Source organism: Gasterosteus aculeatus, chromosome 15 (assembly GCF_964276395.1).
Source record: "Gasterosteus aculeatus chromosome 15, fGasAcu3.hap1.1, whole genome shotgun sequence".
Taxonomy (NCBI): Eukaryota; Metazoa; Chordata; class Actinopteri; order Perciformes; family Gasterosteidae; genus Gasterosteus; species Gasterosteus aculeatus.
In genome coordinates, this window is record NC_135703.1 from 11,854,647 (window position 1) to 11,878,232 (window position 23,586).

General features: G+C 42.4%; 1 protein-coding gene across 1 annotated transcript; it reads right to left on the minus strand.

The window, feature by feature from the left end:
* Window positions 1–9,373: 9,373 nt before the first annotated feature.
* On the minus strand, window positions 9,374–13,904 carry crip1 (cysteine-rich protein 1). Its single transcript, XM_040199600.2, has 5 exons — window positions 13,517–13,904; window positions 10,266–10,360; window positions 10,009–10,066; window positions 9,740–9,784; window positions 9,374–9,583 (listed from the first exon to the last, which is right to left on the minus strand). The coding sequence occupies exons 1-4, from the start codon at window positions 13,554–13,556 to the stop codon at window positions 9,744–9,746; spliced, it is 234 nt and encodes a 77-aa protein (XP_040055534.1). The 5' UTR covers window positions 13,557–13,904; the 3' UTR covers window positions 9,374–9,583; window positions 9,740–9,743.
* Window positions 13,905–23,586: the final 9,682 nt, after the last annotated feature.

The following is a 23,586-nucleotide window of genomic DNA, read 5'->3' on the forward strand; positions in this document are numbered from 1 at the left end:
GAATCTTTTTGGAGTGTTTTTTTTTTAAGTTGTCGACATTGTTGCTAAATGCTTCAGAGGAGAAGCTGCACAAGGGGGCAGCATTGCTGCAGTCTCGTAAAACCGCTAAAGTTATACATATTATTATTGGTTTGAATAAATGTGTTGAGCTGAAAAAGAGGAAAGCATCTCCTCTACCCAGTTTACTATATTAATATATATATAATAATATATATATATATATATATAATATATATATGACATTCTACAATGTGGACAAAATAATTTATGGCATCACAGCATAGAGCGATGGGCAATTGTTCTATATTACCACAAATTCTGAATTTAAGTTAAGATACTTGACAAACTAAGAACTGGGATTTTAATTTCTTTATTATGTTGCATTTGAAAGTGAAATGAATCCTTTTGATTTTGTGATAATCATTTCAACCAAATCATGCTCAGAATGTGAAATATTTAAACTTCAGTGCAAAATATCAAGGAATCTAAACTGAGACAAAACAACCGTGATCCGTCTCAGTAAAGACACAGTGTCTCTTTATGTAAAATCAATAGTTCTAGTGAATTTTGAGTTCAAATTGAAGCTGCCAACGTGCACAAACTCCCTTTTTCTTACTGATTCTTACTGTAATGTTACTTTGTTTATTGCTTCTGTTTTCTTTCATTTACACCTGTCGCCATATTTTGTTTACCGCGCTGGGATTTTTCTCCTCGATGAAGCAGTTCGTTGTAGAAAAGGTCAATTTTTCTTTTCTTTCTTTTTTTTAATGTTTGATTATTTCAATGTAAGTGTCTTTGAGTACAATAAAAAGCGATATACAAATAAAATAAATAAATAAAAATAATGGCGATACAAGGAGGTGGGGAACTGCCAACTCCCACTAGCACCAGGTCCAGCAGCAATGCATTCTGGGAAAGGCAAACAAGAACAGCATGCGGATCAGATGTGTCCTCGTGTACTCTCTTTTTTTTTTGCTTGTTCCAAACCGTGGGAGGAGAAGGAACAGGAGGGAAGGGACGAGAGGATTGGAGGAGATCGGTGCAAGAACACAACTTTATCGGACGGCCGTGCAGCTGGAGAGAATTAGACACCAAAGGGACGTCTCATAGGAGATCTTTGGACAACACCGAATCACAAAATTGCTTGAAAGCTCATTCGCGTCCATCTGTCTTTGTCTTTTGAGTGTGAAAAACTGCACTGGTCTTTTCTCTACAGAAACACAATTCTGAGAATTTCCTCCAACGGTATTCATCACTGCGGCAGGACAATTTAAGGGTCCCTGTGGGCTCAGACAACGCGCATCGAGGGAATAACCGGTGATCCTGGCCAGGTGCACTGAAAAGAGAGGAAATTAATGTTTTTTTTTTTTTTTTGCCCCTTTCACACATGGAAGAACACTCATCACCCGTCGATCTGCTCCACCTCCGTGTGACACGGTTTAATATCGGGTCTAACACGGAGCCGTGTGTTCTACAAAGTGTCAGCAAATAGTAAACAAGACTCATTATAATGTCCCATGGGACAAAAAAAGGTACACAATTAAAAATGATTGCATGATGCATTTTTTAGCCACGCTATCACAGTCACTCTGATCTACCACTTTGGTCCAGGCTGATAGGATTAAATTAGCTTCTGAACACACTCATATTCCCTAAAGGATTCCTTATAATTACTTTGGTGATGACTTGATTTGACCTTTTATGTATAACACCACCTCCAATACTTTGATTAATTAACAAAACACCGGCATGAGCCAATGGTCTTATGCTAAAAGTATAAATTAAGATACTGAACATGGTAAATAGTTTATCCACCTTTTATCCACGTTCTTCTTATTGAAGCTGCTTGACGCCTAATTGGAGCAGAAGGGAGTTTAACAGACTTTCACCCTTTTGCTCCAACAGGGAAAAGAGCGCTTGATTGATTCACCAAGATCATTTTCTGAGATGCAGCCTAAGAGGCCCGTCCACCTCATTATGCAGCCCGGCGCCCAGAGCTTCCTCCCGTGCTTGAAGTCGCTGCTGATTACAAATGCTCATGGCAGCGGCTCTTCCTCCTCTGGATCCTTATTAGCAATTACAGCACCACAGGGCCTATTTATACGCATGTGCCGCGACGGGGCGCTGCAGTGACGGCGCAGGCGTACAGCAGCTCTAATTAGCTGCAGCCCAGGAATGCTAAACGAGGGAGGGTGGAGGGAAGAAGGAGAGGAAGGATGAGAGGGAAGGAATGATAGGTGACACAGATCATTTGAGACGGCTCTGCGTGTTCCATCGGAGCAACGAGGACCAGATGCAGCAAAATGAAGCTCTTTGTCTCGGAGGCTCCGGATCGAAGCGCTCAGCCGCTCTGCAACAGGACCGAAGGCTCGGCCCGAGTTAACGTTTGTCAGGGCCGGAGGTTCTGCAGGAGCAAGTTTCCACATTTCACACACCGGATCTGACTTGTCCAGGGACGACGATGATGGAGGAGGAGGAGGAGGAGGAGGAGGAGGAGGAGGAGGAGGGTTATGAGACAACAGGCCCCGAGATACAGACACGCAAAAAGCCCCGCTTATAGGAGCAAGAGCCCCATTTAACAGATGTTGTTCTGTGTCTTTGTGGCCGTTACAATCTGTGGTTGTTTTGACTCCTCGTGTAGTCATTTTGTGTCTCTCAGTAGTTGTAGTTGGTTTGACTCTTTTCTGCATTTGCAGTCATTTTGTGTCTCTTAAGCTGAGTGTCTTTGTAATGATGTTGTGTCTCATTCTGTCCCTTTGGTGTCTGTTGCAACTTGGTCTTTTAAGTCATTTTGGAGTCTCTTAAGTCATTTTGGAGCCCCCATGTAGCTGATTTATTTCCCTTTGTAGTCGTTATTTGCCTCTTTGTGGTAGTTCATCCCCTTTTTGTAGTCTCTTCCATCACTTGTTTGTTGCCTCTTTATTGCGTTCAGTCTGTTTGTAGTCATTTAAGGTCTCCTTGTTGTTGTCGTCCCTCTCTTCAGTTATTTGTTGTGTCATTGTGTCTTTGTATCGCTCTATACCAGGAATTACTATAATAAGATAATTCTTGAATTATTAATTAATAATAATAATGCTTATTATCAATATTTGGTTTTAGTTGTTATTGCCATTGATGATAAACCCTGGCTGAATTACTAATGACAACGTGGGAAACGACGGGTGAATGTAAATGATTCACACAAATGAACATTATTATTTTATTGGCCCACTTTAGAAAGTTCAATCCTGTCGGAACGACATATGTGAAAAATAATAAAAGCCTGTTGGCAAAAGGCCGGTGTGTGTCCATATTAAAACTGGCTTCTACAGTTTCACTCATGTGAAACCGTTTAAAGTCCTCTGTGTGTTCGTGAGCTGGAGGATATGATGTATTTGACGCTTTTCAACAGTCACACATTGTTAGGAAAGCAGGAAGTCCAGTAATGGGTGAGTAATGTCTCACACGCTGAGGAGAGCCTCTCCTACAAGACCGAACAGTGGGTTTAGAAGTAGATTTGTTCATAACCAAAAATAAAAATTGCAAACTACTAGTTGCATTGACTCTGACGTGCAGATTCTAAACAGCATTTCCAGATGTGAAGAAATCTTTGCAGGCTGAGCACTAACACTGGTATTTGTATCATAAATTCTCTGGTGCCTTTTGGTTCTGATGCCAGTGATTTCTCTTTGAAATTGAAAGAAACTACTTTTTAAAGCCTGTATGTTGTAAAATATTCATTGACACTGAGGCAATAACAGTAATAACTCTCCCTGTTCACTCCACAGCGCACAGGTTTATAATATCCCACCGCCATGTTATTCTGATAGTTAAACGTACCCACATTATGGGGCTCTGCAGTGGTGGAAGGTGTGTTTAGACCTTTTCATTACTATGTTACATACTCTGATGTAAGTGTAATGACCACACTTTATATACATGTAGAAGAGCACAATGCCGCTTTGAAGGGAAGTACTCAAGTAAAGTCCATCAAAGTTGGATCTAAGTACAGCAGCTGGTTACGTTAATTTCCACAACTGTAGCTATGGACATTTTTACACATTTAGATTTTTTTGCCAACAGTCCTACAATGCAATGTTTTTTAAAAATAGGAAAAAAACGTCAGGTGTCAGTGACTATGTTGTATGATTATTAAGTGTTACTTACTGCTATGGCTGAACTACCACGTGTGTATTACACAGTATTACATCAGTAGGAGTCACCAACATCAGATAGTTTTAAAATAAAGCACTGTAAAACGGAAGTTGATTTGTTTTTTTCCTGATCAATCATGTTACACTCCATGAAATTAGTGTAATTTATTCTTTTACATTACATTACATGTCATTTAGATAATGCATTTATCCAAAACGACTTACAATAAGTACATTTCAACCATAAGGATACAAACTCAGAAGAGCAAGAAACACAAAAGTGCAATTTCCTCAAATAAGCCAATTTATAATTTGCTATAGTTAAGTGCCATTAAAAGTAGAATTTAAGTGCTACAATTTGTTAGTCTTTTAGTCGAGGTAGAACCATGGTAGATTCTTGTATGTCTGACCTGATAATTAAATCTCTATCTAATATAATAATGATTTGATTATTTTGTCTCTATACTCTCTTCAAGTGCTACAACATAAACAAGTATCAAAATCAGCCCTATCCGCTTTAACATTTGTAGACGACATTATTTTACTCTGGTCTCACATAAAACATGCAATAAAGTTAACTAAGCCAAACCCTCACTGTCCACTGGAATTGATATATTTCTTACTCGTGAGCTTCCTGGGCTGCATGTGGAGATGAGCTGTATTAGCCGTGAGACTTATTTTCCAGCCCTTAATAGGTTTATGAGCCTAATTTTATAGTTTCATCACTGAGGGCCTCCGATTCACGCTGACGCTGCAGGTCGTCCCGCTTCCCTCCTCCAGCTCGACAGGAAGAAAAAAACTGGTAACACTCCACTTTAAGTGCGGCGTAAGTCATCGTAAGTGCTTTACAAACGTGGTTACTGCCTTCACAAAGCTTTCGTTATGATCATGTCCGGAAATTATGCTCATTAGGTCTCGACATCATGGAGCAAGTATGCGCTGTGAGCCGGAGACGTAGCTTCTACTTAACTGTGAACTTTACTACTGCTGAAAGCTTCACACAGAGATCTGGATGCACTGAAGACCAAGATGTTTGTGCTTCCTGGCCCACAAACAAAAAGAGTGATATTTGCGTTCTCCACGTGATTACTAGAAGAAGAATGGAAGAAGATTTTCCACTTTGCTTTACTGATTGTTTGTTTTTTAAGCCAGTAACTGTTCCTCACAAGGAAAAGCAATAGTTTTTTTATTACATCATACATGATCACCCCACTCATGTATAAACTGTATACAATGTATTTATCTTTATACAAAATTCTTGTTTTATGACGGATTATTGTTTGCAATAGTAAAGTAGAGTAGACTATAGCTCAATTAGCTAGCTGGTATGAGTTAATCAAAGAAGTGAGATGTCGACCTGAAATGCTACTTTCAAAAATCATTAAAAAATATTTGTAAAAAATCTGTGGCTATCCATGAATGTCTTCATTTTAGGCCAATGAAGCAGTATAGTTTTCTCAATTTCTTCTCATATTCTTTCATTTTAAAAAGTATTGTTAGAGTGCGTTTAGCATTTCTTTCCCCTCTTTAATTAAATCTATCTATATTTGAGTCTTAAAGTTGAAAACCCTTAACCCTTGACTTAAACAGTCACAAAATAATAAGTAAAGTTAAAAACCAGATGGTGATGGAGACGATGGAGATAACTGGAGAGGCGTGATTGGGAGGAATGGCCTCCCTGATCTGAACCCGAGCGGGTGTTTGTTACTGGACTTCTGTGCTAGTCACGGATTGTCCATAACAAACACCATGTTCGAACATAAGGATGTTCATAAGTGTACGTGGTACCAGAGCACCCTAGGCCAAAGATCAATGATCGATTTTGTAATCGTATCGTCTGATCTGAGGCCGCATGTTCTGGACACTCGGGTAAAGAGAGGGGCAGAGCTGTCAACTGATCACCATCTGGTTGTGAGCTGGGTCAGAGGATGGGGGAAGACTCGGGACAGACCCGGTAAACCCAAGCGTGTAGTGAGGGTGAACTGGGAACGTCTGGAGGAGGCCCCGGTCCAAAAGATTTTCAACTCACACCTCCGGCGGAGCTTCTCTCACATTCCTGTGGAGGTAGGGGACATTGAACCAGAGTGGTCTATGTTCAAAACCTCCATTGCTGAAGCCGCGGCGGTGAGTTGTGGCCTCAAGGTCTTAGGTGCATCAAGGGGCGGTAACCCTCGAACTCCGTGGTGGACACCGGTGGTCAGGGAAGCCGTCCGACTGAAGAAGGAGGCCTTCCGGGTTATGATATCCGGTGGGACTCCAGAGGCAGTTGCAGTGTACCGACAGGCTCGAAGGGCAGCAGCCTCTGCCGTGATGGAGGCAAAGCAGCGAGTATGGGAGGAGTTCGGGGTAACTATGGAGAAGGACTTTCGGTCGGCACCAAAGTGTTTTTGGAAGACCATCCGGCACCTCAGGAGGGGGAAACGGGGAACCATCCAAGCTGTGTACAGTAAGGATGGGACCCTGTTGACCGCGACTGAGGAGGTTATCGGGCGGTGGAAGGAACACTTTGAGGAACTCCTGAATCCAACTACTACGCCCTCTTTGGTGGAGGCGGAGCTGGAGGCGGAGGAGGGATCATCGTCAATTAGCCTGGTGGAAGTCACTGAGGTAGTCAAACAACTCCACAGTGGCAAAGCCCCGGGGATTGATGAGATCCGTCCAGAGATGCTAAAAGCAATGGGTGTTGGGGGGTTGTCTTGGATGACACGCCTCTTCAACATTGCGTGGAAGTCTGGGACAGTGCCAAAAGAGTGGCAGATCGGGGTGGTGGTACCCCTCTTTAAAAAGGGGGACCAGAGAGTGTGTGCCAATTACAGGGGTATCACACTACTCAGCCTCCCGGGTAAAGTCTACTCTAAGGTGCTGGAAAGGAGGGTTCGGCCGATAGTCGAACCAAGGATTGAAGAGGAACAATGCGGTTTTCGTCCTGGTCGTGGAACAACGGACCAGCTCTTCACTCTTTCCAGGATCATAGAGGGGGCTTGGGAGTATGCTCAACCAGTCTACATGTGTTTTGTGGACTTGGAGAAGGCGTATGACCGGGTCCCCCGAGAGATACTGTGGGAGGTGCTGCGGGAGTACGGGGTGAGGGGGTCCTTGCTTGGGGCCATCCAATCCTTGTACGCCCAAAGCGAGAGCTGTGTTCGGGTGCTCGGCAGTAAGTCGAAGGCGTTTCCGGTGGGGGTTGGCCTTCGCCAGGGCTGCGCCTTGTCACCAATCTTGTTTGTGGTCTTCATGGACAGGATATCGAGGCGTAGTCGGGGGGAGGAGGGTCTACAGTTCGGGGGGCTGCGGATCTCATCGCTGCTTTTTGCAGATGATGTGGTCCTGATGGCATCTTCCGTCTGTGACCTCCAACTCTCACTGGAGCGTTTCGCAGTCGAGTGTGAAGCGGTCGGGATGAGGATTAGCACCTCTAAATCTGAGGCCATGGTTCTCAGCAGGAAACCGATGGATTGCCTACTCCAGGTAGGGAATGTGTCCTTACCCCAAGTGAAGGAGTTCAAGTACCTCGGGGTCTTGTTCACGAGTGAGGGGAAGATGGAGTGTGAGTTTGGCCGGAGAATCGGAGCAGCGGGGGCGGTATTGCACTCGCTTTACCGCACCGTTGTGACGAAAAGAGAGCTGAGCCGGAAGGCAAAGCTCTCGATCTACCGGTCAATCTTCGTTCCTACCCTCACCTATGGTCATGAAGGATGGGTCATGACCGAAAGAACTAGGTCACGGGTACAAGCGGCCGAAATGGGTTTCCTCAGGAGAGTGGCTGGCGTCTCCCTTAGGGATAGGGTGAGAAGCTCAGCCATTCGCGAGGAGCTCGGAGTAGAGCCGCTGCTCCTTTGCGTCGAAAGGAGCCAGTTGAGGTGGTTTGGGCATCTGGTGAGGATGCCCCCTGGGCGCCTCCCTAGGGAGGTGTTCCAGGCACGGCCAGCTGGGAAGAGGCCCCGGGGAAGACCCAGGACTAGGTGGAGAGATTATATCTCTGCACTGGCCTGGGAACGCCTTGGGATCCCCCAGTCAGAGCTGGTAGATGTGGCCCGGGAAAGGGAAGTTTGGGGTCCCCTGCTGGAGCTGTTGCCCCCGCGACCCGACCCCGGATAAGCGGTTGAAGATGGATGGATGGATGGAAAAACCAGATGACAACAAAGACTACGGTGTAACCTCAGGTCATGTTGCAGATCGTACATGGACAAGATACCTTTGTGTTTCATTTGACAACTAGTTTAGAGAAAAATCTGGAAAATGCTCCACTCCCAAACATCCTCTGCATGTTTTCATCAGTTGCCTCAGTGTGTGTGTGTGTGTGTGTGTGTGTGTGTGTGTGTGTGTGTGTCCTTGGTTGTCATTTCCTGTGACAGCGAGCGTCTTTGTTGCAGAGAAAAAAATAGAGTGACAGCCAGACTGATGGACGGCTGGGCACACTGGTTGTTGGGTCTTGTTTGTGTCTGTTGCCGTAGCAACTGCTGGGCTGGGATGGCGGAGGCTCGGTGGTGGGTGGAGGCTGCTTCGTAACTCATGGACGGCGAGGGCGGCCGTACAGAGGAAACATTTGGCAAACAAACCCAAAGGGAAGGAAATGGAAAGCATGTGCTGCATCGGGAGAAACTCATCAAGCCGACCTTGTCCACCCACAATGCACCACCATGAGCGCAGTTGACAGATTTGCATGCGTTGCTAAAAAAAACCCTTTTGACCGTATTTTGAGCAGCATCAATCAAAGTATTACTGTGGAGATTTAAAGTTCATTCAATGGCCTCCAAAAATAGTTGGCAAAACAATCCCGAACCACAAGGTCTCTTGAGTCGCCGTCCTGGAGCTTTCAACCCTTCACACATTCTACCTCTGCAGCTTGACCAGGTGAAATACACGTTTCCTTGTCGTTGCTTTTCATGGTCCAGAATAAACTTTAAACCTACTTATTAAACAGCTGCGTGCTACAACAGCAGAGCCTCCATGTGTAATACTTAAAGGGGATTTGGTTTTCATCACACGGGGGAGCTGATGGTGTCATTCAACTTGATCTCTGTATTTGCTTTGATTAGGTGTATTTATGTAGCTTAGTTTATATCGACCTATTTGGGGGTTTAAGATTCTGTTGTATATTCAGTTATGTTTATGGTCAGGAATAAATCATAAAATGCATGTCACTTGAACTATGTCATGTTTTGCTCCAATGCAATGTGGTTTCATGCAAAGGCTGCAGAGAAAATATAAATTTAAAAAAATAGAATTGAAGAATAACACAAATTTTAAAAAGTTTATTCATAATGACCGTAAAAACAGAATGAGACTGGTCAACCACTTCATTACTATGTCATGGGAATGATACAAAGACATCCTTCAGAAATCAGAAGTAAAAACAACAATGAAATCTGAATGTTTGCCCTTTTTATTGGAACTTTGGGAGCAGTGCTGGCTTCTTTTATCTAGTTTCCATGGAGGCAACTTCAAACCTGCGGGTGAAGCAGAGGAAATGGCACATTAGTCATACAGGGAAAGTACAAGAATGGATTTGCCTAAAGAAAAGGGTTGTGTTTGCCTTAACAAATAAAATGAAAATGCATGAGGCCAACAAGCAAATGACTGAACAATGAATGTGCGCACTTCACCTGTCTAATTAAATGAGTGGCTCTCGGCTCCACCACGGCCAAATCCTTAGAGGGAAGAGAAAGCAAGGAAATACATCAATGAACGACCATTAACATGAGACATGTGTGACTTTTACTTTGGAAATCTGAGCGAGAACCTACTCTTTCACACAAGATTTTAACAAAAGTGTTGCCAATTATGTAAGAAGTGGTTTATTGAGTTACAGCTTCAACGTTATTAGACACAGAACAGAGCAGAGAGTCTTCTGATCAAAGGGGAACATGCTTACCTTTAGGTCCAAACATTGCACCGTAGCAGGGGTTGTGACAGTACGGCTTGCCTTCATGCTGTAAAAGGGAGAGTTGTATTAGCCAAAGAGAGACAAATCCTGCATCTTATCTGATCACCTATTTCTGTCATGACAATATTGAAATTGATCTGATTTATAACTTTTGGAGTCAACCACAGATATTTAAGTGTGAATTCAGATTTGCAAACCAAACCTTAGGCAAATTATTAAAGGTCACAGGATATTCTTGTCCGTACCTCTGCGTGGGAGCCCGCCGACAGCGTCTTGTTGCACTTCTCACACTTCAGACATGGCCTGTGCCAGTCCTTGCCCAGCGATGTCACCCTCTCAGCTGCCAAACACACAAACCACCAAATGAATCACCACAGCCTTAAACATCCACCGCATAGAGTCAGTCTGAAGAGGAGCTGGTCACAGGGTCAGTTCTCAGTTGTAGATCGTGTCTTTGCAGATGACTTTGAGCACATTGTTTGGGTGCTGGAGGGAAAGAGATCCTGCCCCATAGACGTCAATGAAAGGCCCTCTTTATCTGCACAAACACCCATTAAGAGGACTGTGAAAGTGGGGAGACCCTCTGCAGGCCTCCAGTGGATCAAATGAGAGTGTAGACTACGTTTGAGACCCGTCACGTGATTTCAAGCAAGAATCTGTGCAAGAATCTTTTTGCAAATGCCTACAGGGAGTGCACAGGAAGTCTTGAAATGGAGGAAGTGTTGCCAGGAAACCGAGGATGTTTCTACTAAACAAGTCATAACTCACACATTTAGAAAAACCTTAAAAAACATATTCAAAAAGGGCTACAGATACATGGACGTCTAATGTGTAACACAGGTGAAGCCAAACCTTCCCACAATACCAGGATGCGACATACTTCCTCCCTAAAATAGCCTGGTGTGGCATGAAATAATGCAACGTGCAGCGGAAACGGGTAAAGAGCTCCGGGGCGAGGTCAGTCTCTCAGGCCAGTTTTCAGAAAGTTGGGACAGAGCTTGTTTGAGTAGTGCAGTTGAATTAAAATAACACATAAGTGGACTGTGCAACACGCGAGTTCTCTCCTGTACAAAGAGGAATTAGCTTCACAGCTAAAGAAGAGCTTTTAGACGCCATGTGTTGTTTTACTCTTGATTGTATGTTGATCTCATAAAAGCACGCGTTTTTGTGCACCGGTTATTCATTTTGTCTGACAATATGATTGAAAATGGGGCACTAGAAACCAAAAGAAATAATCAGGTATGTTCTCAACCTCAACTCAACTGCCTGGAGCCTCATGGAGGAATTCCAGTGTACACAGACCCAAATCTGAATGGAAAAACACAGAGTGAGGGAGGATGTTTAACTAGCATTAATCATTCCATCCCCAAAAGATGCATCGAGTGGTTGTATAACAGTTTGTCAAGCAAAAGGCGCTCGAGGTCACGATAAAAAAAGAATGAAGAAGCGAAGAATGCAGTACGAAGCATTTACAGTTGACGGAATAACTTAAAACCAATACTTTATAATGGTTAAGCATTTAATCTCTTTCCGGACAAGAGTTAGATGAGGAGATTGATGTCACACTTAATATAAATATACCACCAGTAGCCAATTAGCTTAGCAACTGACTGCAAACAGAGGAAAACAGCTGTCCTTGCTCCATCTATAAACATTCACCTGCCAGCTGCTCAACAGCTGGCTAATTATTTGGGCCAGTGACTTCCTTCTGTTTGATATTAATTTGTGAGCTTTTGATGTGCTGGTAGGTGGATTTTGTTACAGTCAATCAGACTAGCTAAGACAAACTAGCCTAGCGGTGTTCCCCTGTCGTCATGCTAAGCTACGTAGCCCAGCGGCTGTCTGTAGCCTACGACTTTATTCACCGTCACGTCCGAATATTAAGCTTGGCCAGCAGCCAGTTTGCTTAGTTTAGTAAAAATACGTTAAGTCAAATGAATGTTTGGCTTAAAAATGTGTTTGCGATAACTTTCCGCTCAAATAACAAACTACACATTAGTTTCTTTGTGCCCAACGCTTCTTCGAAGTACGACAGTGGAAATCATGATTGCTTTTTTGGGGGCGGGGCTCTTATGCTCTTTGTGGATCTGTTCCAAGTAGCATGATTGTTTCCATCTGAAACATTGAGACAGATGAGACGCAAAAGAGACAGAGAGAGAGAGGGAGACGAGGATGGGGGAGTGGGACAGTGAGGAGAGACATGGAGCTTATTGAGGAGGTTTGGGGGGAAACTGATACAGACAGTTGAGGATATTGATGCAAATCTGCTTCCATAAAAAGAATCCAAAGCTTTTTTTCCCACGCTATATTTCCTCGCAGTTCTGTTTATATATATACTAGAAAAAGCATATTCTCTTTGGCTGGCTTGTTCTGGACACAACAGGTTGGTTTGTTTGTTTTGGCCAGATGGGGAAAGTTTATCCATGAAAAGGAAGAACGGGAGGCACGACTCCCCGGTCGCACGGTCGATTCATTTGACTGACATTCCAAAGACTTGGCTCTGGATTCTGCGTCGGCTCTCAGCCTCTGAGCGTCTCCCTGGAGGAGATCAACTCGGCTGCACGACGGAGCTTTATGCAATGTGGTAAATGGATTAAGTCACAAATAAAATGGAGCTGTCCGTGTCCTCCCTGGACGCATCATGAGCTGCCTGCTCCGATGGTAAAACCCACGAGACGGAGCCGACTTCCTCCGCTGCATCCGATCAGGGTGCACAGATCTGATCTGTCCAAAATAACTTGATAACTAGAAAGCTGATAGAGTACAGTGGCCTTTCAGACTACCGGAAATGAATGTGCAAATATTTATATCTACAGCTAAGAGAGTAGACTGACAGAAATTGCGATCTATGGTTAGTCAGATTTGTATTTTACATCTACAAGGTGGAAGAAGCATTAAGATGATTTACGTAATTCAAGCTGCACTGCAATTCAAAATGCAGTATTCTCAGTGGTGGAAAGTACATTCGCTTAAGTACTTTAACCAAGCACAATTTCATAGGTATTCCACTAAAATAGCATGATGATATGTAATTAGGGAGATAATTAACATTTTAACTTATTTCTTATATGATATTCTTACATACATTTATTTCAAAGAGATAGTTACTGTTTTCTTTTTGCGATATATATGTGAGATTTTGGTGTATTTATTACACAAGCAGTTAAGATAAGTTCCACTTTTACCAATGACAACATTAGGCACTGTTGCAGCAGTAATAATGACACAAGATGCGAGAATCTAAGGAGCCGTTTTGCACGAATACTTTCACTTTCCTGACAACACTTCTATTTTGTAACAGTGACTTTCGCGCAAGCAAATGATCTGAACACAATACATACACTAATATTTATTTTCTGAATCACGTCTTATTCAATATTATCACTATCAATATTATATTATGTTTCCTCGTTTGTGCAGAAAAAGCCGCCAACTCATAAACCAGGAAACGCGATTTCCTGCACGTACAAAACCAACAAAGAGAAAGAGATCTTACCGAAGTAAACTTCCTTCTGGCACTTGGGGCACTTTGGCATGTTGCTGCAGTTGTGTGTGTGTGTGTGTGTGTGTGTGTGTGTGTGTGTGTGTGTGTGTGTGTCGGCTGGACGGAGGGGAACGCGGCAGGTATCCGGGCGATGAGGTGAGAGCGCAGCGACTGACGCACCTGTTTGCTGTGACTCGGTGCGCGATGCGCGCCGCTTTTATAGCAGCGAGCAAATAGTAAGCTTTTTTTTTTTTTTTACCAGTGGGTGAGGCTTATTCTGAGGTAGTGTGGAGCTCCAGAAAGAAAAAATAAATAAATAAGTCACATTCGGGTACTGGAATGTAAGAGTGGAAGTGAACTCTGGACTGAAGTGTTTTTTATCATGAGCAGTTCTCCTCTAACACAAGGAGTCAAACATCACCGCCCAATTTAGAATCATCATTATTAAACCTTTATTTTGTTATCACGGTCACAGTGAACTGGGTAGTGGAGCAGGATGAGGTTTACACTTAATCAAAGTACATACTAAACACTGTGAAGTACATTCACTCAAGTAGGCTGCAACTCACTTTAAGTACTTGTGCTTGAAAGTTTCTACTTCACTTCATTTACTTTATAGCTTTGCTCAGATTAATGGCCAAATAATGTAACATTCTGAAATAATGGAGTATATATATTAAAACTAGCTTTTATCTTTTGTCTGCTTCAACATTAATGATTATACAGTAATATACAGAATTCTGAACTGGATCATTTGCACAATGGCTACCTCTACTTTTGGTACTTGTTTAATGTACCATACACGTTTAATGTAGGCGGTTTTATGCTATTTTGTGGCTTTACTGGATTATATTTGAGCTTTTACGTAAGTGGTGTTCATTGAACATATTATGGAGGCAATTTTGATTTCAAAGCAAAATCCTATTTGTCTTATAATAATCAGGAGGGGATACTTTACAAAAAAAACACAATAAAGTTTACTATTTTGAAGTCATGTTTTATCCGTGTAAGTTCAGAGTTTAAGTGTCAACCGATTGAAGTAATCAAGAAGTAATTACTGGGACGCATTTCACACTCTCATATAATCTACTAATTAACCATCACAGAGGCCTCTGTGGAATAAACGCTGAATTATTAATACTCTGTGCGAAATCTCTCCCTTTGTTCTATGATGTCTGGCTAATTTCCTTTTTGCCAACTTTACATCGCACCTTCCCAGAGCTCAAAGTAGAGAGCTGCTGCAGAGCTATGTGGACATTTGTGTAATCTACGATAGTGTGATGATCATTAGTGTGTTGTAGGTCAACCCAACCTTTGTCAGATAGGGGCTTGATCTTCAGTGGGTTTGCCTTGAATCTCACTAACGTCTGAATCACCCCTTAGATAAAACATCATTAAACTGCATTCCGCAAGTGATCCGTTGCCACGTTGCCGCGTCCTGATCCTTATTTATTTACTTGACTACGAGTAGCCCGACGTGAGAAAATTTGAAGTTGAAATCTAGCATTTTCCAGGAGGTTGGTAGGAGGATTTGTTATATGTATCTATGCACATCATATAACATCCTCTTCCTCGGATTCGTAGCCGTGCAGCCTGTTGTTTTTGGGTGTGGCGGCTTGTCTTGGGCCTGCGTTCTGATCACCATGACGTCCCTCTGGCCTGGACTCTGCTTTGACATTGACTCCATAGTCCTGCTGGGCGTAATCCCTGCAACACAAGCCACACACCCAGCCCCAGGGCGACCTTTGACCTTTGCCTGTGCGCCTGAAAAGATTCTATTATGTCGATGACTATGTGTATGTCGCATTATAAAGCTGTTAAGTTGTCTTTTGTGAGCGTGTCTGTGCCTGCTGCGGATCATCACACCTGCAAAGCGAAGCCTGTTTCGGTCTGTTTTCTCACAGTTGAGTGACTTCTAAAAGACAACAAACCCTCCTGAGGGTCGTCTTTAATGAAATCACCATGGCAACAAAACAAAGAGCTGATCTTGACAGACGTTTGGTGCTTTCAAAGTCATTCTGATGTTGACTGACTAACAAGAGGACATTTTCATGATAAATCCCAGTAAACACATACAGATTACTTTATGTCTTTCTTAACAGATGACAAATGACTTTAACTGTTTTTAGACCACACAAAAAAACAGCTTGACTCAAGTAATGCAACTTGGTGGAAAAGTACAACAACAATGCAAAGGTGAAATAATAACAATTCATTGTAGCGAGATCCTTTTCAGACGTGGTTTACTGTGACAGATTTACCTGCAGGTTTTTGCTGCGTGGAGAGAATCTCCAAAGTCCTCCTGATTAGAGGGCCGCCTTGTAATTTCCTCGCTGGGATGGTTTGCCATTAAATTATGGATGCTCGGCCCGAGCTCTGCCCTCCGCAGATCTGACAGCTTATCTCTCAACAGCCGCCCAGGTGGCTGATGGTCTCGCCCCAGCGACCACTTGGGTCTGGCTCCGATCCAGCCGGTTAGGCCTCCGTTACTGCCTTGTAATTATATTATTCAGTGATCAGCCTCCCTTAAATTAGACAAGATTAACATGGAGGTAGGTTTCATGTTCTACATCGCCGATCAAGTACACACGCAGACTGCTGAAGACGTTAATGTGCGCAGTGTGCAGGAGAGACGTGAAGTCTAGCAGGCTGCTTCTGTCCAGCCCCAAAGATGGAGCCTTAATTCAAAATATAGGGAAACCTGTGAGAGCACAAGGCCAATAATCGATGTACAATCTAGAATCTTACATTTTGTTGGTTGGTTTATCCATTTTTTTAGACTCAAGATAGTTCAATTTATAGGATTCAGTCTTTTGTTTAACTTGATTATATGCTTTGGAATAGCTTTTAGGTTTAAGCAGCTAGTGCTTAGTGTCCTTCTTAAAGTAGTGTCCTTAAAGGAAAATCATGTCACATTTTCCTTTAAGGGAAGGACACCACTTCTTTTTGTGCACCTTTTACGTCATTCAAACTCATTCAGATTGTGCATTGACCTCTCAACTGTGAGGTATTATAATGAAAACCGCCTGACCAAGAGAGTTGCTCAAACACAGAGGAGCTACTGTAAGAGCAGCTAAACTATGTCTCCCTTTTGGGAGCCATAAATTCTGAAGCGCGACTTCATAGTCCGCCGTATCCCCATTTGTAGGGAGAAGATCCTGTTCCTCTGAATGTACTGAAAAATAGAGAAAACCCTTTATTTGACATTTGAATTGCATCAATCTGGAAATTACTCGACAATTAGAGGGCCCTCCTGATTTGAGAATGAATTGAGGAGATTACTTGCAGAGCTGCAAAGCTGTTGCGATACATTTCTTGCCAAGGATCAGAAACAAGTTCTACTCTGCTTGTGTTATTAGTACAAATAGCTTTGCTGAGTTCATGTGAGCAGCACTGTAATTATACACAGTGATCTATCAGCGTCAAGCAGACAGGGAGGAAAGCAAAACTAGCCGTGTCGGGGTGTCGGCCATTTAGTGAAGCACATGGCGTCAGAGCGGCTGATTCATCGCTTTCACACACATAGAAACCACACAAAAAAAAAATCATATACACGCATTCATTTATTGTAGTTGTATTCAGTCTCCGCTCCCACCATTCATACAGCCTGTGCACGTGCAAGCATACTTTACCAATGGCAGTAAAGTCACATGATATCTCATCTGCAGCAGATGTTTAACCAACCGAAGCAAAAGCGACCAAGCACATAAAGCCACTATACTGTATGCAACACATTTCTTATTCACATGGTTATCGTTCGTATTGACAAAACAATGAATGAACTGTGTTTTTTTAGCTTCCCATAGCTCAACTTTTGACATTATGTAAAGCACAAATTTGAATTTGGACCTTTACATATATTTGAGTATTTTACTCAAATATATGTATATATGTATGTATATGTATATGTATTTGAGTATTCTTTTTTTTCTTTGTTAAGCTTTTTACTGCCGGGTTCTCAGTTTCTCACACTACTCCTCTCTCAGACACACTCCAGGTTTTCCCAAGGTCGCTGTCTGCTCTCTTATCTCCGCTCGCCTTTGATGCTCGCATTACCTCACGCTCAAACCGGAGATTTGAGTTGAAACGGGAAACACCGCAGCATCTGCGCCTCGGCTGTCGGCGGCCGATAGTCGTCTCTGGAGTGATGACTTATCCCCAAAGAGGCAGAAGAGCGGATTGGTCCTGCGCTCTTGTCAGTGAGGACTGCAATAAAACGCTTTTCCTGAAAGTCTTGACGTTCCATGTCATGGTCGATAAATCGAACGTTTTGACGCGTAACCTGAAGAGAAGTTTCTTCCCATGCAACTCTATTTCTAGAGGACAGGACATGTGCGTTACAAATGGCCTCTTATTAGTGATCATGTCCATCAACTGCCCTGAACATCGGCCTCACCCGGCTCATTGCATGTTTGTGGCGTCATTTGTCTTGCATCACATCATCTCGCAGGCTTTTCTTTCCCTTTCATCAGGTCTGTTTCCTGCGCAGAGTCATACTCAGCTTGTTTGCACGCACTTAGGCTTTTGCAAACAGATCCCTTCGGCCCCTTGCAGGGTACTCGGTGCACGAGATGAGTGGATGCGTGTTGAGTGTTGAGGTACTGAGTGAATCCTGGTTTCATGATGACCACAGGGAGGCCCGTGTGTGAGGTACAAATGTTGCCATGTGTGGCCACAATCTCCTGCTAATTAGACAGCAGTTATTTGGGCAGCTTGAACGACTGTGGTGTCTCCACAGAAAATGTCTTAGTATTAATATATTAATCATGTAAAAGTAAACATCAAGCAGAGAGTGCTCCATGCCAGAAATATGTTTTGATATTTTGGGATTATTATCACTGATGCATATGTTTGTTTATCACTTTGATACCACAGTTAATGAGATAATTCTATTTACTTTATTTGCTGCTGGCTTTTGAATTTCCCACCATGGATCAATCTTTGTTGATTACATGTTTAATCTGAGTCTGCAAAATGACTACGGTTATGTGGACTAAAAGTAGAGCATTTATCTCTAAGATGTAGGAGACTGTATAAAGTACAAAGTCACAGGAACAAATAACATAAATATGCTCATCATCATGTCCTGTTTATCTCCCGGGAATGTGAAGGAGATTTGAACTACGTCCTATGAAACTGTGAATGTGAACTGCCTGCTGGATGTGGGCGTCGCACTGATTAACTTCCCTCCCGTCACAAGATCGTGTAAAGGGTTTTGTGCACGTCATGTTACCTTTTCTTCCCATGTTTGCAAAGTGCCGCCTAAATATTTCAGCCCTTCTTTGCAGGAAAACAAGCTCAAGCCGTGTTTGACTTGGAAGTCTTTCAGTTATGACTCTCAATCAAAACAAATACTCTCACGCGCGCACACACACACACACACACACACACACACACACACACACACACACACACACACACACACACACACATTGCTTTGATTCCTGCACAAAGACGGTTGGTTCGGAATGAGAAGAGGTCACGCGTTTGAATCTTCATGGGAACTGTCAGGGGAGGAAAGTACAAAATGGGAAGCATAAAGAGAAAACCATTGCTGCAGACGTTTTTGATAAAAAAAAGTATCCCATAAAAAAAGGCCAAATTAGTCCGGTAAACCGTTGTCATTAAGACTCTTTTAATGCTGGGATCTGGCACAGGCTCAACTATTTAGAGGGAAAAGAAAGGTCAAGTAAATAAACAGTCGGGTAAGCTGTAATTTCCTTGGCAACTGGGTAATTGTTTGTCAGCAAAGTTGTGTGCGCTGCCATGGTAACAAAGCAAAAACAGGAAATGAAGGGAATGTGTTTCTAAGCAGTAATCTGACCTGTAGCTCTACCATATTCAGTGTTTTGTACAGTGATTGTGATGCTTAATATTATCATTATTGTGTTGTTTTAATCAATTCAAGGATGGAAAAAATGAACTGTGTGCCCTTAATAAAACAAGTAGCTGGCTTCATGGAGGCTTATAATAATATATGTTACCCCAGAGGGCATGAATATGATCAACATCTGGTTAGTATTTAGCCTCGCAGTTTTCCCCTGATCCCCATTTTGGCCCTTAAGATTTGTTGCACACACTTACCTATTGGTTGATCTGTCACATGTTATTTCTTTTCTAAAGAGAGAAACATCATACTTCACTTTTAACTACCCGAGTATATTATCTGGATCGCAGCTGCAGATTCAGGCATTTCTTTCAGAACCTGAATTATTGCTTGTTGATAGAACTCACCTTTCTGGCTTCATGCACTTTGTCCACATAAAAGGAAACCGGTTTCTTTGCTGGTTTTAGAAGCCCAGTTTTGCAATATCACCTTGTGTTGTCTTTTCTGCAACTCGTTGTAGCCACCGAGCATGCTGGAGCAAATTTAGGGGTTTTATTATTTTCCGTAATCAGAAAACATCCATCACGAGATTCAAGATAGTTATTCTCATGTCTACAGTTAACAAAGTTAGTCTGTACAATGAAATTCTCATATTGCAACGTTCTCCTTCCACATCATAAATAATCATGAATTATCACCACAGTTCAGCTCAAGTCTACAGAGGGTTTCAATGTCTTTTATCTCAGTATTTGGGATTTTAAGCCAACAACAATCCACTCTCACCACTCATATAACCTGTTTCTCAGTTGCACCATGCAACCAAGTTACATAAATAGTAACTTGCTGATGAACACAGCATTTACAGTAAATATTGGATTTGCATTTATCAGATGCAAAACCAAATAAATGATTTTGTTGCTCCATATGTACTGGCAACTGTTTGTTAACACAGCTTAACAACTTTACAAAGTGATGATTTGTCAGCGCTGTTGTTGTTTTCTGTCCTGCACCAAAGGAGCCAAAAAGATGAATTAATGCATCTTAAATTGCTTGCCTGGTTATTTATTCTGTATTGCCACTGCTTGAACACCACAGTCTGCCATGCAGCTTTCCCCCACTGCCTTTGTTTCTCATTGCAATTCAAGCTTTGGTTTTCCACAGTGAAGAAGAAAATAGATGGCAGAAATATGTCCAACAATGTTAGTTAAATATTTAGACTTTGTTTGATTTGGAAGGGGTTTCCTCCCCGACCTCAAAAAGTGATCAAAAGACACAATCCCCTCTTTGTTTCCTGGCCTGCACGGCCTCTGATGTCTGTATATCAAGTTTCTCTCATCCGCAGCCTTGGAAACGACTTTTATTCACTGAAACCAGATGAACAGCCGTCTTCCGTAAACCTCCAAGTAGATCAACCCACAAAGTAAAGTTAAATATCTTTTGACACAATCTTGTTATTTGGCACTTCCAAGACTCAGAATGTTTTAAGATGAGTGCAAAGGTTCAAAGAAAAGTCAGAAAAGAGATTTTTAATATTTTTTGAAAGATAAATGGGGACATGCAAAATTTGCAGCTGCTGGATCCAGACTCATTTTTCATGTTTTAGGAACTCGGTGGGTCTCGTATCACTTCACTGTAGACTTGGCACAGAATCAGAACAGGCGTCTACAAACATTTCCCACTGAGCAGCTGTAAGCGGGTTTTCTTAATATTTCTTAACCTTTTTCGAAGGCTGCAGTCGTTGGACACATTTTGAACTCGCTCACCAGCGCTTTGACTCATATATGCATTCCGTGCAACAACACGTGATGCCATGCAACATGATGCCATGCTGGCCTTAGAGCCTGGACCTCAGGAGCAAACTCTTTAATGTAGTAATTCATGTATGCTTCTGACATGCTGACCAAAACTTAGAGGATATTAAACCTGTTTAAATGGCTGCTGGTTCAGTTTGTGGAAACACTGTGTGGCGGTACCAGGCAAATTGTTTGCTTGCTTGCAGATAATCAGATACTGCACTTTCAAGTTTGTGCATGTTCTTTAGCTTAGCATAGCATGCAGACTGGAAGTAGAGGGAGACAGATAGCCAGCTCTGACTAAGGCTCATGGTTTGTCCTTACTGTTATACACACAAAAAAAACCATGTGGTTTCATTAGAAGTCTCTGCATTATCATGCTGAGCCAAGCTATACTTCTCGCTTCATTACCATAGTTTTCAATGGAATGCACCGTGAAGTGAAATCGATCTTCTCGTCTGACTTTCAGCCAGCGAGTTTGTATTTGCCAAAAAAAGATTACATTCAGATTGTATTCATTAAGTCAGGTGGTTACTAGGAGGGGAAATAATTGAGAATGAAAGTTGCATCTTTACGGTTTACTCCGCTATAAAGGAGGGATGACCCACACGCTTTCACGAGGACGGTAGCCATGGAAACACACCAATCTGAGTGGCTTGCCTCATCCGCTGCTCCAATTTTCATCACGCAGCGGTTTTCTTTTGATTATTTTAAAAGCTTCAAGGTTGGTTTCCATCTCAGCTGAAACTGCACTTAAATCCTGACCACTGTGAGCAATCATCCACCCAAAAAACATTGGGTACTTGCATTTGTATCCCCGTAAATGCCACATAAATCCCTATTTATATCAATCACCGGACTAACGATTCATCAAGTGCACAAAATGACATGCTCGTGCTCTCGTTCTCCCCGTCTCTCCCCGTCACGTTAAAGAGACTCAGCAGGAACAGCGACCAGCGAGGGGCTATAAATTTAACCTCACAGTCATTCAGCAGAGGACATGATGAAAAATCAATCGTACACTTTAATAAGCTCATAATGTCGCAGAAGTACAGTTAAAGTTACAGGATGGATGTGTTCATAGCTATTTAGACAAACATATTAGGTAATTCATTGTTTTGTTTTGACTCTGATAATCAGTAAACAAAATCAAAGCATTACTCAAACTTAATGAAGCAGCTGCATGTGTCCCCATAGTTAAAGCCATTATTGGTACTTAAATCATTCAGAAGTCACCCTAGAGGAATGCTTACATCTACATAATTATCTAAATGATCTTGTTTGAAGTACAACATTCTTCTTCGCTGCTCTGTGACACTTTCCCACATGCCCACATAGTCACAATATTGGTCCTTCAAAATGACCGAATGCTGGTATTTGGAAAGTCCCCACTGTACTCTGCAACTGGAGACTCCATTGAGGGAATTTCACGTCTGTAGCTGAACGCCTTTCCTTCAGACAGCATCTGCAAAATCCCACCGAATGTCAAATCGCACTGAGAGAGCCATTTATCCTCAACAACTGAGAAATATAATACTGTAAAGCGCCGTCCACAGTTGGTAAAGGTAATTAAATAGGGTATTATATTCAGACAAAGCATTAGTTTCTTTGACCCCTGTGCACCATCTCATTTTGAATCCATAAACCTGAGCACTTTTAATGGAATTCTAATCCTAATGAAATACGTACAGTTTCAAAGAATCTGTGGAAACTTGACCCTGACTGTGTGGTTTATTTGCACAAGTGTGGTGCATGGCCATTGCTTAGTGTCTTCTGTGTAAGATTGATGTTGTTCTCATTAAAGACGCAAAGACCAGTAAATCCATGAGAAGGTTTAAACCGTTTAATTTAATGCAGTGATCATAGTTTTTTTTAAAGATTTCTACCGCCTGTGAGTCCCAGAGTGTTTTTACTTTGTTGTCAGGGCCCAGGCGTTTAGTCCCTGGTCTGACAATACGCAGACCAGCAAGGCTGAGTCCAGAAAAAACACCTCCCCTCCCTGACTGTTTCCTTCTGAAAATAGCCCTGTTTCCAAACTGGTTCTGTAGATTTTGTAATTTGCTGGATGTGGTCCACTTCTGGCAAATTGGCGTGGCCCCTGTGTGAGCTGTATCGGAGCGAGGGACTTGGATGTTGCATTGAACCGAGCTCCAGATACAGAGTTCTGTTCTGCAGTGGGTCTAGATGTAAATAAATTCTGACAAAGCCTTACATGCTAATTGGATCCATCGTGGCGTCTTTAATTGTCCCGGAAAGTTTTATGCATGAGGGCTTTTTTGTGATTGATGACATAATCATCATATTAACATCTGGAAGCTCTTTTTATCATTTTCAACCACTGTTTAGTATCTGAGCTGCTGCACTGGAGGAATTGATTTCCAAGGTTTCCAGTCAGCCTTGTAATTGAAAAGTTTTTGTCCCTGTTACAGCAATAAAATAGCTTATAAAAAAAGCGTTCTTGC

What these genes read in the sequence shown, in the direction of transcription:
- crip1 (XM_040199600.2), bottom strand. Translation starts at nt 13,556, where the DNA reads ATGCCAAAGTGCCCCAAGTGCCAGAAGGAAGTTTACTTCG. An exon ending in CCAGAAGGAAGTTTACTTCG is followed by an intron (nt 10,361 to 13,516) that starts GTAAGATCTCTT and finishes TGTGTTTGGCAG; the next exon opens with CTGAGAGGGTGACATCGCTG. An exon ending in TGCAATGTTTGGACCTAAAG is followed by an intron (nt 9,785 to 10,008) that starts GTAAGCATGTTC and finishes CTTCCCTCTAAG; the next exon opens with GATTTGGCCGTGGTGGAGCC.